Raw genomic sequence first — 15,778 nt, 5'->3', positions numbered from 1 at the left:
ACTCGAAAGGTTTAGTTTAAACATCTGTAGATAACTGTGTCACTGCTGGGGATCAGAAGAAACACAAATGAACTGTTCTTACCTTGAAGCGCATCACTCAGACTAGAGTGAGAAATAAGCCAGACTATACCTACCAGGTGAATGTGATTTCATCAAGTACCACATGTTCCTGGATCAACATCTTTGTTGATCCTGGAACAACTTTCCAATCAACCAATCAGATTTGAGGAACAAGTTTACAGTTTATGTCAAGTTTAGGCTTAAAACCAGGGTGAGGTGCTTCAACATCAGTGTTATTCACCTGTCATTTCCCTCTGATTTTAGGGAAAAGTTTGGGTAGGGTTAGGTTTAGGGGTAGGGATAGGGTTAGGACTAAATTTTGGGGCAGGAATGTTAATCCAGGATCAACAAAATATGTTGATTCAGGAACATGTCTTACTTGGCAAAATCATGGTGACCATCGCTACCTCTAGAAAGATAAGGTTTTTAAACGAGAGCGCGTGAAACATGTTTGCCATTCAATTCCAGCGCGCGCTCTATTGTGTTTCACTGATGAACTCTGGAAGTGTCTCTGAATGTCGAGCGCAGAAAGATCTTTATTGGTCGTGAAAGTTGGGCATAAGGCGGGCCGTATTAACACTATTGGCCAACAGATTAAAGGGAAGTGATAAATCCAACCGGCTTTGTAACTTGTAGTCATGATATTAAAAATACTACATTTGAACTTCAGTTAATTAGCTTTTATTGTCTTTTACCGTTGCATTGATAACAAAACATGTGAAGCAGTAGGTCTAATTTCTGTTTTACTTATAATACAGCTAAGATTTAGGCTTAGATTGTGTTTTCCTCTACTTTCACTAAAAGTGCATGTAAACTGAAAACATCAATGTTTTGCCTGATAAGGATAAATAGATATGGTTGATCATAAAACATTTACCACAGAATTATGAAAAGGTATATTGCTGTTTGTAGATGAATTACTGTTTAACCTTCTTTAAGTGCCATTAAGCAGTTCAGCAAACACACTTTTTTATCCAATAACACATTTATTTCTTTGTCAAGGGCTTGTGCTCACAAGTCATTTTTTCCCAATTAATAAAAAAGCCTTAATTAAAATAAAAAGAAGGAACCCCCACACAATTAATGAACGAATTAATTGTTTCATTCATTCACGATGTATTTAGCAGAAGGTTAAAGCTACAATATGCAAGAATTTTTGGCCTCTAGAGGGCGCTACATTCCAAACAACAACAACGGCGTAGCTTGATGACGATGTGAAGGAGCGTGGAATGATGGGAACTGTCGTTTTAAACTCCACCGTGGATGTAAATCAGTCAGACGGGAATCTAAAATCATGTTCATGGATGAGGCTAAGTTCTTTTTTTATAATGACATGCTTTTTGTGGCGAGGGGGGGTTCAGCGCGGTCTGTAATGGGAGAGAGAAGAGACGAGCAAGTAGGTCAAGTGCAAATGACGAACACCTGTGTTTTATTGCAGTGATCCGCGTGGAAAGACCGCTTATAAGCCGCGCGCTGGAACGAGAGAGAGACTGGAGAGAAAATTGGACGCAGAGAAAGAAAACCGGTGGATCCGAGCTCTCATTTTTGAACTGTTTTGTGCCGTCGCGGTTGCCACGGTGAATGCGCGTTGTGCACGACTTTTGTTTGTTTTGCTTTATTTTAATAAAGTACGAGTCCCAGTCACGCCGATCCCTGTCTTCTTCCTTCCTGACTCTTGAACCTCATCACACTTTTATTTCATTAAAATGAATTAACCGCAAGAAAAGTAAGGTTTAATACTACATTGGTTATCATAGATGTTACTGTATGTCGAATTCATTGTTGTGATAACGCTGCGCAGTTTTACGTGTTCTAAACAATTGTTGTAAAAGTACATTCGAACATACCCACATCATTTGCCAAAATACTGATTAATATTTATGTATAACACATGCTATATTTATTTACATGGCCATAAACACCAGACGTGATAAACAATGTCAATAAACTAAACAGAAATCTAAAGCAATAATACTTCCCTTACATACCGAATGCTACATTAGGAAATATAAAATTAAGCATAACGTTACTTTGTCGACAGAACCAGCTGCAATCGGTAAAGAATAATTATGTTCCATAACGACTGCAAGAAACAAGCTACGTGTGTTGCTTGATAGACGCTACAACTACAACTTCCGCATTTGTCCAGGACTCCACGCAGTACGAGCGGAAACCGAGGGTAACGCGGATATGACGCAATTGACTGGCGACTCCCAGCTCCCCCCTGCTCTAACGCCCCGTTTCCTTGGATAAAATCGCAATTTTCTCACGATTTAAAAATAATTGGAAACATTTGGGATATTGTAAGTAATCAGCTTAACAAAATATATAACACTGGCCTTGAGATTATGGGATATTTTAATGCAAAATTATTGCATATTGTACCTTTAAACCAAAAAAAAACAATCCTTTATATTTACCATCTCTTCCGGGTGTATTGAGCGATTGCTGCCTCTCACTGGCTGAGGATGAAATCACACCTTTGTCTTCATTACTGCACTAGGATAAACCCTTAAAAAAGTTACGCATTTTAATTAATAATACAATTCCATCAAATTGAATTGAACAATCCATAATCAAGTATTCAATTAAAACAGGTCAAGATTATTCGATTCAATTTGACGGAATTTAAATAGTTGAAATGCAGGTCATGCATGTGGGAAAACTACAGCCGTAGAAATGTAGAAACTTAATGTATTGTCAATTTATATAGCTTCAATATTTCTGTAGGCATATATTTTATGAATCTGAGGAATCTGGTGCGCTGTCCTACTTAATTCAAAGAATGACAGGTAGGTGGCGCTATATACATGGGTGGTGGTGGCGCAATGGATAAGACACATGCCTTTGGTGTGAGAGACCCGGGTTCGAATCCACTGTGAGACACCAATGTGTCCCTGAGCAAGACACTTAACCCCTAGTTGCTCCAGAGGCGTGCGACCTCTGACATATATAGCAATTGTAAGTTGCTTTGGATAAAAGCGTCAGCTAAATGAATAAATGTAAATGTAAAAATATACACACTTTTCACACTCTCTTTAGTGATATGCATAAACATGAACATTAAAAATCATTTCATACTGATCACATGTCAAGATCCAAACACTGTAGCCTTCATATAATCTCTGTTTATTATAAGAAAACATTTGCTTCACTCTAAAAACTGCTGGGTTGTGTTAACCCAATTTTGGGTCAAATATGGACTAACCCAACATTGGGTTAAAAAATGCAATTTAAAAATGGACAAATTGCATTTTGGACAAAATCAAAAATGGACAAAAATGCAATTTAAAAATGGACGAATTACATTGGTTACATTAAAAATGTAAACCAACGGCTGGGTTTGTCCATTTTTAAATTGAATTTTTAACCCAACGTTGGGTTAGTCCATATTTGACCCAACATTGGGTTAACACAACCCAGCATTTTTTAGGTATTTGCTTATTTTAATTTTTCTATGTTTCTTACAGGTTTATATTATCCAGTATCATATCATAATTAATTTATTGATCCTCTCAGGACCAGTTCTGGGTCTGACAATATATATTCATTTTGGACTCTTCATGCGTAAAATAAATTTGTATTGTTGTTCAAAAACTAATATGAACTTGTCTTTTCATCATCTGAGGTTTTGAAAACATATTTATTTATTAGATGTCCTTTTATGCAAATGCCCTAAATTACAATATTTATGGAATTTGGGATAAATACTGCAAGTAGTTTATGAGAAAAAAAATAACAATGTTAATTTTTACTCAAAAAACATATAAAAGGTAAAAGCGGATAATTTTGCAGTGGTCTCTTAATATGCATTTCAGTCTGCCAGACCAAACATCAAACATCAGCCTTTTTGTGTTTTGCGCATTTTATTTAAAATAAAAAGATTCCATTCACACACGTACATTAGACACACTCTATAAACATGAAATATTCCTGAGCAGCTCATAAAATATTCAGCAGACACTTTTATCAAAAACAGCTTAAAGTCAAAGCATCTTCATTTATTTTGCACATTTAAAAATATAAAAGCAGCTTTACAGTGGTAATTACAGTAACGTTTTGGCTTTGCAGCAGCTCTAGAATAAACATGAGGAACAAGCCATTCATATTAAAGAGGCAATACATATGAAATACAAAACAGAAAGCTCTCAAACACTGTCTAATAATACAAGCCAAAACGATTCATCACTGTAAGAATGGAAACGCTGGCCTAATAAAACATTCTGTGCAAAATTCAAACGGGTCCAATACGTTTTCTGGATCTGCGGGACTCGATCACATGATCCACTCTGTGTTTCGTGTCTCTGAACAGGAGCTGCGGTGGTTTGTGTGACACTAATGTGAAACTAGACTTCATTCAACTCAATGGAAAGCTTATTTACACTGTCTGAATCGTTCCCTACGCAGTAAACAGGGGTGGGGGTCTTAATTCTGTTAAACTGAATATACGAAGTAAACTGTTTGCTAAAATATCCACAACTTCACATTATTTAAAGGGATACTTCACAGCTGGACAGATTATATGTATTTAAATTGGGTCATTTATGCAGTAGAAATGTGAAATTATTTTAGAAGTTGGTGCCTTCTAGACTGAGACAAAACAGAAAATGTTTTTTTGGCTCATGTGGATGAAAGACAACAACTCCCAGAATGCACTTGCTTCGCTGCCCTACGAGGACACTCCCAAGCCATGCCTCCCAGTTACAGAGGGCAGCATCGAGAGAAATGATACAACTAGACTACTAGTACCCTGCGTCCCAATTCGCCTACTTATACTACGCCCTAACAGTATGGACTCTTTTCGTGAAGAAAAAGTACACACTTTTGAGTGTGTAGCAAAACAGTAGGCAAGCTTTGGGACATACTACTTCATTATCTGAACGGACAGATCTGTCGCGTGCGTCCTGTCACCGTAAACTGCCCTGTCAATCATCTTGTCACAGTTAAAATCCTCCATTCAATCTAATTTCATTTCCTACCATTTCAGAGACGTTCTTTGGACGTTCGTCTGCCAGTCGTGGGACTTTCATGCGGAGACTCTCCTCATGTGTTTGCAATTTGAATAATGATGCATTTAAAAGTTAATGGCTAAACGTATCTTTACAAAAGTTCACAATGCTGCTGCAGATGCAATATAATGTAGACAACATTGAATAAATACATTTTCGTCAGGTTAGATACTGATAATTTATCACTCAAACCCCTTTATAGAGCTGGTAAGTCCATTTTTGTCATATGCTGTAGTCTTACATTCAAAAACCTTTAGTGCAAATGTGATGTGCAGAATACTTCAGTAAACTTCAGTGTGTAATGTCACAGTCAGTGTGTCCTGGATCATTTAAATCCACTGATGTTTCACTGTATCCACAGTCTTCATCTGCCTGAAACAACAACAACAGAGACAATATTGTTACACATATTACAAATATGAAGTGTTCTTGATCCTTTGAAATGTTTCAAGAAACTGTCAAATGTGAAAAGTATTTCTTCGTACCAAAGTTTCTGGTACGATTAATTGTTCTTATTAAATTAGAGGCGACCCATAAACAGACATTAGAAACACCTGAAGGCAAAGAAAGAAAGAAAGAAAGAAAGAAAGAAAGAAAGAAAGAAAGAAAGAAAGAAAGAAAGAAAGAAAGAAAAAGAAAGAAAAAGAAAGAAAGAAAGAAAGAAAGAAAGAAAGAAAGAAAGAAAGAAAAAGAAAGAAAGAAAAAGAAAGAAAGAAAGACAGTACACAAACACAGACAGTAAATGTGATTGTGATGTAGATACCTGTGTGTGGAGAAGATGATCATTACTCTGTGTTTCTGGCACAATAGTATTCTCTCCTGTTATTGCTGTCTGACCTGGAAAAGATAAATCAGATTATACACAAACTTAAGCTTGAGGTTTAACTGCCCATTCATTGTCTTTTAACACATTTACAACAATATAACAACGATAAGACATTTATAGGCACACTATGTCATTTTTGGTAATGAATAACCAATGCCCTGCTGTGATTGGATGATGGGGGGGAAGGAGAGTATTTGAACTGCATCATCATCTGGGCTGCATACGTTTTTTCAATGGAAACGGTGGTGTGTTGAACGCCCTGTTCTGATGAAGCAAGAGTTGATACTATGGAGGCTGAGAAGGACATTCTCTGTGTTCTTTTTGAAGAATTTTCAGAGCCTGATGAAATCGGTATAAATATGTGTTTAATACTGCAGAATACGCTCGATGTTACTGCCCTGCCGTCCAGAATAAAAGAGAACATCCCAATCGAGTGAAGGGATTTGTGGAAACGGTGGTTCCTAATTATTGTGATCCAACATTTGCCTCGCATTTCAGGATCAAAAGACAAACATTTCAGGTGAAGGATAATCCACTTCTTTCTCCGAGACTGTGTTATGATCTATATGACCTTATTATTTATATTGTGAGTATTAGGTTTATCATTATTACTGATCACTCTTAAGACAAACATGTCTTTGAATATCTTTGTTGTGTATACTGAGCTGCAGCGGACACACATACACAACTTTACTTGGACCAATAGTGCTGTGTCTTTAACACCGCGTGGTTTATATTTCAGGTTTATACACACCCACCAAACAAGAGAAAACACATCTCAGGCACCGTTGCACCGGGTTGAGCTTGAACATGTCCCAGAGCTGTGTTTGTGTTGGCTTGACTGTGTGCAACAGTGAGATCTCATCTTAAACCCCACACTGATGTTGTGTTGAAGCAAGTAGTTGGTGGTGTTGTGTATTTTATCCTCACTTGTGTTAAACTTATTGAAGTAGAGTTTCTCTCTTTGTCTCTCTGATTACACTATGATTGAGACTTAAAGGCCGAAGTGAGTGTTAACTTCTATGATCATTCATTGTATGGTTTAATTAATCTGTTTTGCTTTTGGTGTATTTGAAGTTTGCTAGTTAATCATTTATTTATTTGTGGGGTTAGTAGGGAGGAGGGTGCCATTTATTTTTGAACTGGACTTTCTCCGGTTTATGTTAGCAGGGGAGTTAGCTTATTTAGCTGTTCTTTCCTTTTCGGTAATGTATTAAAGATTTATGAACGTTACGAATGCCGTTGGAGCGGAACGAGCCGCTGGAGCGATTGCTAATGAGAGACGAGTGCGACACACGATCAGTGGAGCTTTTACTATATGAGACACGTATTACACACTGCGGTGAGCTAGATCAATATTAGACATGGTAAAACATGGTACTCGCGATAAATCAAGAAAACATTTTCTGTCGATGAATGTATCCAGACAGCTTCTCACCTGTCTAATAAAACGCATATTATATTAAAGCGTCTTTGGTGTTTTCATGGTTTCTACAAATTAACCGGAATCGAGGGTAACGCGGGTATGATTTCATTGATAGGCCTGGTTAAAACGGCTTATTTCTCTGGATTTAAACATTCTTAGAAACATTTGGAGTAATGCAAGTACACAAGTCAACAACATATATAACACTGTTCAAGTGGTTTTTGTATTTTTTGATCCAAAAATCTTACATAGTGTGGCTTTAAAGCTACAGTGTTGAATATTTATAACTCACTGTTACGTTCCACGTGTATTTTGTTCTCTCTTTTATATTTGTAAACTCTTTTGTTAGGTTGCAATCATTGGATCATCTGGCTGTCCATCATACTTGTGACGTCAGGACGCTCTACGTCACAAGTGTGACCAATACGCTGGCGTTGACAATACACTGAAGAACTCGGTTTATTATCTGCCACCTTATACATGGTAAAAATTACATCTCACATAAATGTTGCGTTATCTTCCCATTTTAACATCTTTAAGCACGTTACACTCACCATTTGACATTCTCCTTTTATAGATGCAGTGACTAATCACAATCACAGCGAGAGCAAGAGCTGAAACTGCTGCTGCTGCTGCTGCTTTAACAATCCATGGAGATTCTGTTTCACAGTCAATACAGGTTTCATCTGCAGAATGGAGAAAAAAAATGAAAATCTGCTAAAATAAATTGACATTATGAACTGAGTCGAGGTAGTCTACATGTACTTGTTGTCACGAAGTGGTAGACGAGAGTCGAGGATACAAATGCAGAGTTAATTTATTAGTGACATGCAGGTACGGTACAAACACAAAAACTCAGGAACTCCAGGAAACAAGAAACACAGACAACGAACCAGCACAAGACTACGAACACAAGGAGGCTAAATAGGGGAACAAACAAAGGAGGGTAACGAAACAGACAGGTGGGACAAATTAACCAATAATCAGATAACAAGATGGGAGGGGCTAGACAATAGACAGGAGCACATGGCCCAAAACAACAAAACACCCATGTGCAGCACAAGACAGGACAGGCATGTGACATTACCCCCTCCCTACGGAGCGGCTACCAGACGCTCCATAAGACCAGGGCGGGACGGGAGGGACAGACCAGGGCGGGACAAGGGGAATGGACAGTTCAGAAGGCCAGGGAGGCACGGACAGTTCAGAAGGCCAGGGAGGCACGGACAGTTCAGAAGGCCAGGGAGGCACGGACAGTTCAGAAGGCCAGGGAGGCACGGAAAGTTCAGGAGTCCAGGGCGGAGACGACGACCCCTCGGGCGGCCAGGGCGGAGACGACCCCTCGGGCGGCCAGGGCGGAGACGACCCCTCGGGCGGCCAGGGCGGAGACGACCCCTCGGGCGGCCAGGGCGGAGACGACCCCTCGGGCGGCCAGGGCGGAGACGACCCCTCGGGCGGCCAGGGCGGAGACGACCCCTCGGGCGGCCAGGGCGGAGACGACCCCTCGGGCGGCCAGGGCGGAGACGACCCCTCGGGCGGCCAGGGCGGAGACGACCCCTCGGGCGGCCAGGGCGGAGACGACCCCTCGGGCGGCCAGGGCGGAGACGACCCCTCGGGCGGCCAGGGCGGAGACGACCCCTCGGGCGGCCAGGGCGGAGACGACCCCTCGGGCGGCCAGGGCGGAGACGACCCCTCGGGCGGCCAGGGCGGAGACGACCCCTCGGGCGGCCAGGGCGGAGACGACCCCTCGGGCGGCCAGGGAACTGGCACCACCGACTCAGGCACTGGAACTGGCACCACCGACTCAGGCACTGGAACTGGCACCACCGACTCAGGCACTGGAACTGGCACCACCGACTCAGGCACTGGAACTGGCACCACCGACTCAGGCACTGGAACTGGCACCACCGACTCAGGCACTGGAACTGGCACCACCGACTCAGGCACTGGAACTGGCACTGGAACTGGCACCACCGACTCAGGCACTGGAACTGGCACCACCGACTCAGGCACTGGAACTGGCACTGGAACTGGCACCACCGACTCAGGCACTGGAACTGGCACCACCGACTCAGGCACTGGAACTGGCACCACTGGAACTGGCACCACTGGAACTGGCACCACTGGAACTGGCACCACCGGAACTGGCACCACCGGAACTGGCACCACCGGAACTGGCACCACCGGCTCAGGAACAGACACCACCGGCTCAGGCACAGACACAGGCTCGACGGCGGCCATCTTGTCAGGGGACACAGGCTCGGCAGGCGTGACGTGAACAGGCTCGGCGGCGGCCATCTTGTCCGAAGACACAGGCTCGGCTGGCGTGACGTGAACAGGCTCGGCTGGCGTGACGTGAACAGGCTCGGCTGGCGTGACGTGAACAGGCTCGGCTGGCGTGACGTGAACAGGCTCGGCTGGCGTGACGTGAACAGGCTCGGCTGGCGTGACGTGAACAGGCTCGGCTGGCGTGACGTGAACAGGCTCGGCTGGCGTGACGTGAACAGGCTCGGCTGGCGTGACGTGAACAGGCTCGGCTGGCGTGACGTGAACAGGCTCGGCTGGCGTGACGTGAACAGGCTCGGCTGGCGTGACGTGAACAGGCTCGGCTGGCGTGACGTGAACAGGCTCGACGGCGGCCATCTTGTCCGAAGACAGGCTCGTGAACAGTCTCTGGCTGGGCAGACGTGACCTGAACAGTCTCTGGCTGGGCAGACGTGACCTGAACAGGTTCGGCGGCGGCCATCTTGTCCGAAGACACAGGCTCGGCAGACCCACTGTGTCTCCTCCACGCGTGCAATACCGTTACTGCATAGAAGAGATGCACGGCCCTCCTGGCCATGGCAGGACTGATGATAGGGAATTCTGGGACCACCGGAACTGGGACCACCGGACTCGGGACCACCGGACTCGTTACGGAGGGAGCCTTTCTCCTCCTCCTGTGTTTCGGGACCACCGGACTCGGGACCACCGGAACGGAAGAAGTCTTCCTACCTCTCCTCCGTTTCGGGACCAGCGACGAAGGCTTTCCCTTCCACTGACTGCCATCTGCCGTGATACTCTCCTCCTCCAAAGTCCTTTGAGCGCATCTGGAAAAGTATTCCAGCAAGGAAATAGAGGCTCCTTCTCCCTCTCCCTGAGGAAAAATTTCACTCCGCTGTATCCACATTTAGGCTGGTTCGTTCTGTCACGAAGTGGTAGACGAGAGTCGAGGATACAAATGCAGAGTTAATTTATTAGTGACATGCAGGTACGGTACAAACACAAAAACTCAGGAACTCCAGGAAACAAGAAACCAAGACAACGAACCAGCACAAGACTTCTTCTTCTTCTGTTTATTTGGCGGTTGGCAAACAACGAATGGTGTGCATTACCACCACCTTCTGAAAAGGAGTGTGGATCTGGACTACTTACTCTCTATAAAAAAAAAAATATATATATATATATATTCTCCTTAGTAGACCCGTTTCTCTTAAGAAAAGGAACAGATAGCTGTAGCATGTTTCTTCAGACTGTCTCTGTAATAACCCTCTAATCCTTAAGGGTATATGTTCAGCTTCAAGACACCTAAGTAACTTCTGCCTCTCATACTGGTACTTATTACAGGATTCTATCACATGCTCTATAGTTTCTTGAGTATTGCAATCACTACACGTGCCATCAGCATGTTTTTTCATTAAAAACAAGGTGCTGTTCAAACCTGTATGGCCTAGCCTCATCCTAGAGATCACATCTTCTTCCTGAGTATTCCTATGTCCAGCACAAGACTACGAACACAAGGAGGCTAAATAGGGGAACAAACAAAGGAGGGTAACGAGACAGACAGGTGGGACAAATTAACCAATAATCAGATAACAAGATGGGAGGGGCTAGACAATAGACAGGAGCACACGGCCCAAAACAACAAAACACCCATGTGCAGCACAAGACAGGACAGGCATGTGACACTTGTTTGTAGCAAGAAACTTTCTATTTCAGCATCATCATGATTTTCTATTTGTATAGGGCACTAAAATGTATATTTACCCCAGTTTACTGTAACTGGTTCAGTCAGACTGCTGTGAGTGATCAGACACTCATAAGATCCTTCATGGTTTCTGTCGATCTTCACACTGATTCTCATCTGAAAGGTTTCGTCTTCATTTGGTCTGATTCCAGAAGATGTTTGATCCTCAAGATTAATTCTGTTCAATCTAATGTTCATCTGAACATCTCTGGGGTAGAAACCAGTGGCCAGACAGGTCAGAACCAGTTTACTTTCATCATCAGCAGCTTTCCTTGCGGAGAAATGAACATCTGGAGAACCTGGAGAAGAAAATAACAGCACAATTAACAAACAAGCATTTACAAAGATTTTAGTTCTGCGTGTAAAAAATATACAGTATATTCTTCATATTCATTAAAAATATTTTTTGTGAGTAAATTATCACAATTAAATAAGTATAGAGAAAACATTTGTATATGAACAGAGCCTTCAAAGATTCAATATATATTTATATTTTAGACTGAATTAATAGTGTTTCATAATGTCACACACACACACACACACACACACGAACACACACACGCACACACACACACACACACACACACGAACGCACACACGCACACACACACACAGGAGATAAATAATCAGAGCTTACTCTTATTTGTGTTGTTAAATGTGGAGATCCACACAGTGCAGGTCTTGAGGTAATGTTTGAGGTATTGGTTGTGTCCAGTTTGACGATCCCATTTCTCTTTGGTTTCTTTGGCTTTGGGGTTTTTATCAATCCACTGCACAGTGTCAGAATTAAAGGATATAAGATCGTCTCCATCAAATCCATATTCATCAAACACAGTCAGATTCACTGATCCATCAGGAAGTTTCTCCAGTTCACAGCCAATTATTCTCTGAAGAACATGATCTACAATCACAGAACAACACTCATGAGAAACTCACAGTAAATATAATGTCTGATAATTAATAAGAGTAAAGCATGAATCTCACCAGAACACTGTGAGTCTGTGCAGTTTGACAGAGTCCAGATCTGATGTAGGAACCAGTCTCTAGAATCAGGAGGATCTTCAGGAGCTTCAGTCCAGTCTTTATCAGTCAGAATCCAGACTCGTTCTTCATTACTGAAGTGTTTGATCCGTCTGTCATCATAAACACACACAGCACTGAACTCTGGGAATGAGTCTGATTTGGTCAGGACTGTAAACTTGTAGTGGAGGAAGTGTTTCTCTGAGGAAGATATGAAACACAAACACATTACACTAGTGATCAGGTTTAAAGTCACCATTAAATTAACATCGACAGGAGGGCAACCTGTCACTCACATGAAATCCACCAATAGCAAATCATCACCATCCAATCATCCAATCATCCTTGTACATCTTTAGGTCTAACAAAAAAACTTTTCTGTGTGTGTAAATTACTAAACAAACGTACTTAACGGTATACTTAATAAACACTACTACAGTGTACCAGATTAAAGAACATCTTTGTGCATCTTTAAGTCTAACAAAAACTAACATGTCAATGTGTGTGTCTATGTGTGTATATTGTTAATCAGAGTCACAGTTCTGACAGATGAATGATGCTGGTAATGGGCTTGATGGGCCCAGAAACGGCATAGGCGCATTTCACCAAAACCTTCTTTGGCTTTGAGTCGTTAAATTGCTCCATGTAAACCACTTTATATAAAACACTGGCAGAGACTCCTCTGTCAGTCTTTCTTTTCCATGCCCTAGTTATTCTTTAAAAACATTCAAATCAAGAAAATTCTTAGTTATATTCTTAGTAAGAGGATGGTTGTAACACTTTTTAAATAAGTGTTACAACCAATGTTTAGCTAGCTGTATTAGCATAGTGGTTTGAAATTAGCAGGGGGGAAATGCATCACATATTGCCTAAGAAACTACTATTTAATCTAATACAAGTCATACAATTTTATCTGCAATAGTACAGATACTAAACAAATTATAGTATTGGTCAAAATGTTTAGTTTTAGACCTCAAAATCAGTTTTTTCTCTACATATTCTGCATGTGCCTGTATCAAGTCTTGACAATCACCATGCTGGATCGGGGAGGAGGTAGGAAAATACTGAAGTGATCACATGACTCATATCTTATCCCTAATTGGTGGAATTGATGTTGTTACAACTCTCCCCATGTTACAACCATCCCGTCTCCCCTACATGTCAGTCGAGGCAGGCGATGGCGCATCTCAATACGCGCTCCGGCACGTTTAGCTTCAAGGAAAATTGTGTGGCGTACTCGATAGTTTCAATATCATATGTAACATCACTAATGCCTGGGAACTTCTTGGCACTCCTCACACCGAGGCATCTTTCTCTGAGTCTGACTGTAGGCACTGCGCCAACCGGCCGGTTTATACAACTCAGTTTCTCTTTACGCTCAGTTTCTCTATCGGGAAGGCCATGTCAGGCCAAAAAAAAATGTATTGCAAGAAAATAAGCAGCACTGCATTGAATACATTAACATAAAATGAAAAAAGGAAAGAGAAAGAGAAAAAAAATACAGATAAATAACAATGACACCTCAAACAGTAAGAAAAATATGATCATAATTCTTAAGAATCTTGTTGTTCTTATTGTTATCAATGAGTTTAAGAGATTTTACGATAAGAGAGAACTCGGAGATAATGCATGAATCCACGTTAGTGTTTCAGAACATCCCCGAGGATGCAGGTTTTATGACATCATCACGTACAAAAGTCCCATTTCATTGGCCAGGCGCCAACCAATGAAATGACTCCTTTGCACCCTCACACCTCCCCCGCCTTTCTCTCTCGCTGCCACTCAGTTTGCAAGTGCACAAGTTAGTTTTGCATAATAATATATTGTGAAAATAGTTGCAAAAGGCATGGAATATGAAATTGCAGTGGCAGATTTGAGAAGCTGCAAGTGCCTAAGTTTAGTTGTACTGCGAGCATGAATGTCAGACTAAGCGCAAATAGTTGGTGCATGTCATTTTATTACTGTGAACAACTGTTTACACATTTGTAACTACTTGTCTGCAGCTTCAAATTCAGAATACAGGTTTGTGACTATTGTCTGCAAGTGTAAATCTCAACATTCAACTTCAGATTTAAATTTTACAGGTTTTCACACTGGAGCTGTGAGTGTAAATTTTAGCGTACAAGTACGAATTCATCTATTGTACAAGTTCTCAAATTCACACCTACATGCTATTGAGTTTTACTACTCTTTTACCTTCATAAAATATCCACAAAATTTTTAATACTAAACCCTAGAAGCAAGTTTGAAGACATTTACTAACTGCGTGTTTCTCTGTTGCCGATCAGACGTAAAATAAATTAACTCTGTTCTTACCTTGATGCGCATCACTCAGACAAGAGTGAGAAATAAGCCAAACTATTTCTACTTGTATGAAAAATGTTTTAAACGAGAACGTGTGAACCATTTTTGCCAGTTATACATCAGACCGCGGACTTATACTGGTGTCGTACTGGTTAGGTGAAAAGTAGGAGTTCAGAAAAAAAAAATCATCCCGGCAGCTTATAGGCTACAGCCGGACAACTGAGCTGAACTGGCACAGTCTGCAGGATGGCTTGTTAAAAAAAAGTTTCGACTGTGGAATTTGGACGCCGAGGGCGAGGGGGGCGGGGCTGCACGTGTCAACATGCAAACACAACTTCTCTTCTTCTTCTTCTTCTTCTTCTTCTTCTTCTTTAGGTCTTTTATGGCGGTTGGTAAACCAGCTAAAAGGTGCATTTACCATCATCAACTGGACAGGTGTGTGAAGCGTACCATAGCACCTTTTTTTTTTCGTTTGAAGATTTTACGGAGAGCCTTGAAAAAGCTTTGCTTCCTCCAACCCTGTGCCAAGGACGTATCACCCTTATTTCAAAACCAAATAAAGATCTCCTTTTAATTGATAGCTGCAACCAATTACGTTGCTAAATAATGACTATAAAATAAAACAATTGCTTTGGTTTTATCAAAAAGACTGAAATGTGTTTTAAACAGTCTGATTGATGAATGTCAATCTGGTTTCTTACAAAAAAGGCACATCTTTAATAATATACGTTTGGTTTTGGATATTTTAGATCTCTAATGATTGTTTTATTCTCTTCTTGGACTATTATAATGCTTTTGATTCCTTAGAACATGAGTTTTTATTTCAAACCCTTCACAAGATGGGATTTGGTGAGACTTTTTGTAGATCTATCAAAAAAAAAAAATACACTAATGGCATTAGCTCTGGGCATTATCCCCAATATCTCCTTATTTGTTCCTGATAGCTACAGCTTCTTAATATACATATTAGAGAAAGCCCTTTAAAAGGAATCACCATTAATGATACTGAACTGATAAGTCAATTAACCGACGACACCGCCTTGTTTTTAAAGGATGTCTCTCAAGTAGGGGGAGACGGGGATCGTTATAACAATTCCAATCTGTCCAATCAGGAACTAGTTACAAAT

At 41.4% G+C, this 15,778-nt stretch overlaps 1 protein-coding gene and 1 long non-coding RNA gene across 3 annotated transcripts; one reads left to right on the top strand and one right to left on the bottom strand.

Annotated features, from left to right (window-relative positions):
* Nucleotides 1–5,310: 5,310 nt before the first annotated feature.
* Nucleotides 5,311–14,884, bottom strand: LOC309511363 (zinc-alpha-2-glycoprotein-like). 2 transcript variants are annotated; one of them, XM_082186557.1, is made up of 7 exons: nucleotides 14,664–14,884; nucleotides 12,312–12,548; nucleotides 11,965–12,228; nucleotides 11,348–11,626; nucleotides 7,876–8,007; nucleotides 5,833–5,906; nucleotides 5,311–5,441 (listed from the first exon to the last, which is right to left on the bottom strand). In XM_082186557.1, the coding sequence occupies exons 1-7, from the start codon at nucleotides 14,752–14,754 to the stop codon at nucleotides 5,361–5,363; spliced, it is 1,158 nt and encodes a 385-aa protein (XP_082042683.1). In that variant the 5' UTR covers nucleotides 14,755–14,884; the 3' UTR covers nucleotides 5,311–5,360. The 2 variants fall into 2 exon arrangements, with proteins under 2 accessions (XP_082042683.1, XP_082042684.1); XM_082186558.1 differs by lacking the exons at nucleotides 5,311–5,441; nucleotides 5,833–5,906 and adding an exon at nucleotides 7,769–7,794 and having other exon boundaries at nucleotides 14,664–14,879.
* LOC309511445 lies at nucleotides 6,153–8,061 on the top strand. The gene is made up of 3 exons (XR_014210627.1): nucleotides 6,153–6,901; nucleotides 7,671–7,804; nucleotides 7,899–8,061. It is a non-coding gene; the product is annotated as an uncharacterized lncRNA (long non-coding RNA).
* Nucleotides 14,885–15,778: the final 894 nt, after the last annotated feature.

This window comes from Leuciscus leuciscus, assembly GCF_965113295.1.
Source record: "Leuciscus leuciscus genome assembly, chromosome: 12".
NCBI lineage: Eukaryota > Metazoa > Chordata > Actinopteri > Cypriniformes > Leuciscidae > Leuciscus > Leuciscus leuciscus.
This window is presented reverse-complemented; position numbering and strand designations above follow the sequence as displayed.

Bases quoted from the DNA above. Each gene is read 5' to 3' on its own strand.
- LOC309511363 (XM_082186557.1), bottom strand. From the start codon at position 14,754: ATGGTTCACACGTTCTCGTTTAAAACATTTTTCATACAAGTAGAAATA. The intron at 12,549-14,663 runs GTAAGAACAGAG...TATCTTCCTCAG, and splicing joins TCTGAGTGATGCGCATCAAG to AGAAACACTTCCTCCACTAC. The intron at 5,442-5,832 runs GTATCTACATCA...TTGTTGTTTCAG, and splicing joins ATCATCTTCTCCACACACAG to GCAGATGAAGACTGTGGATA.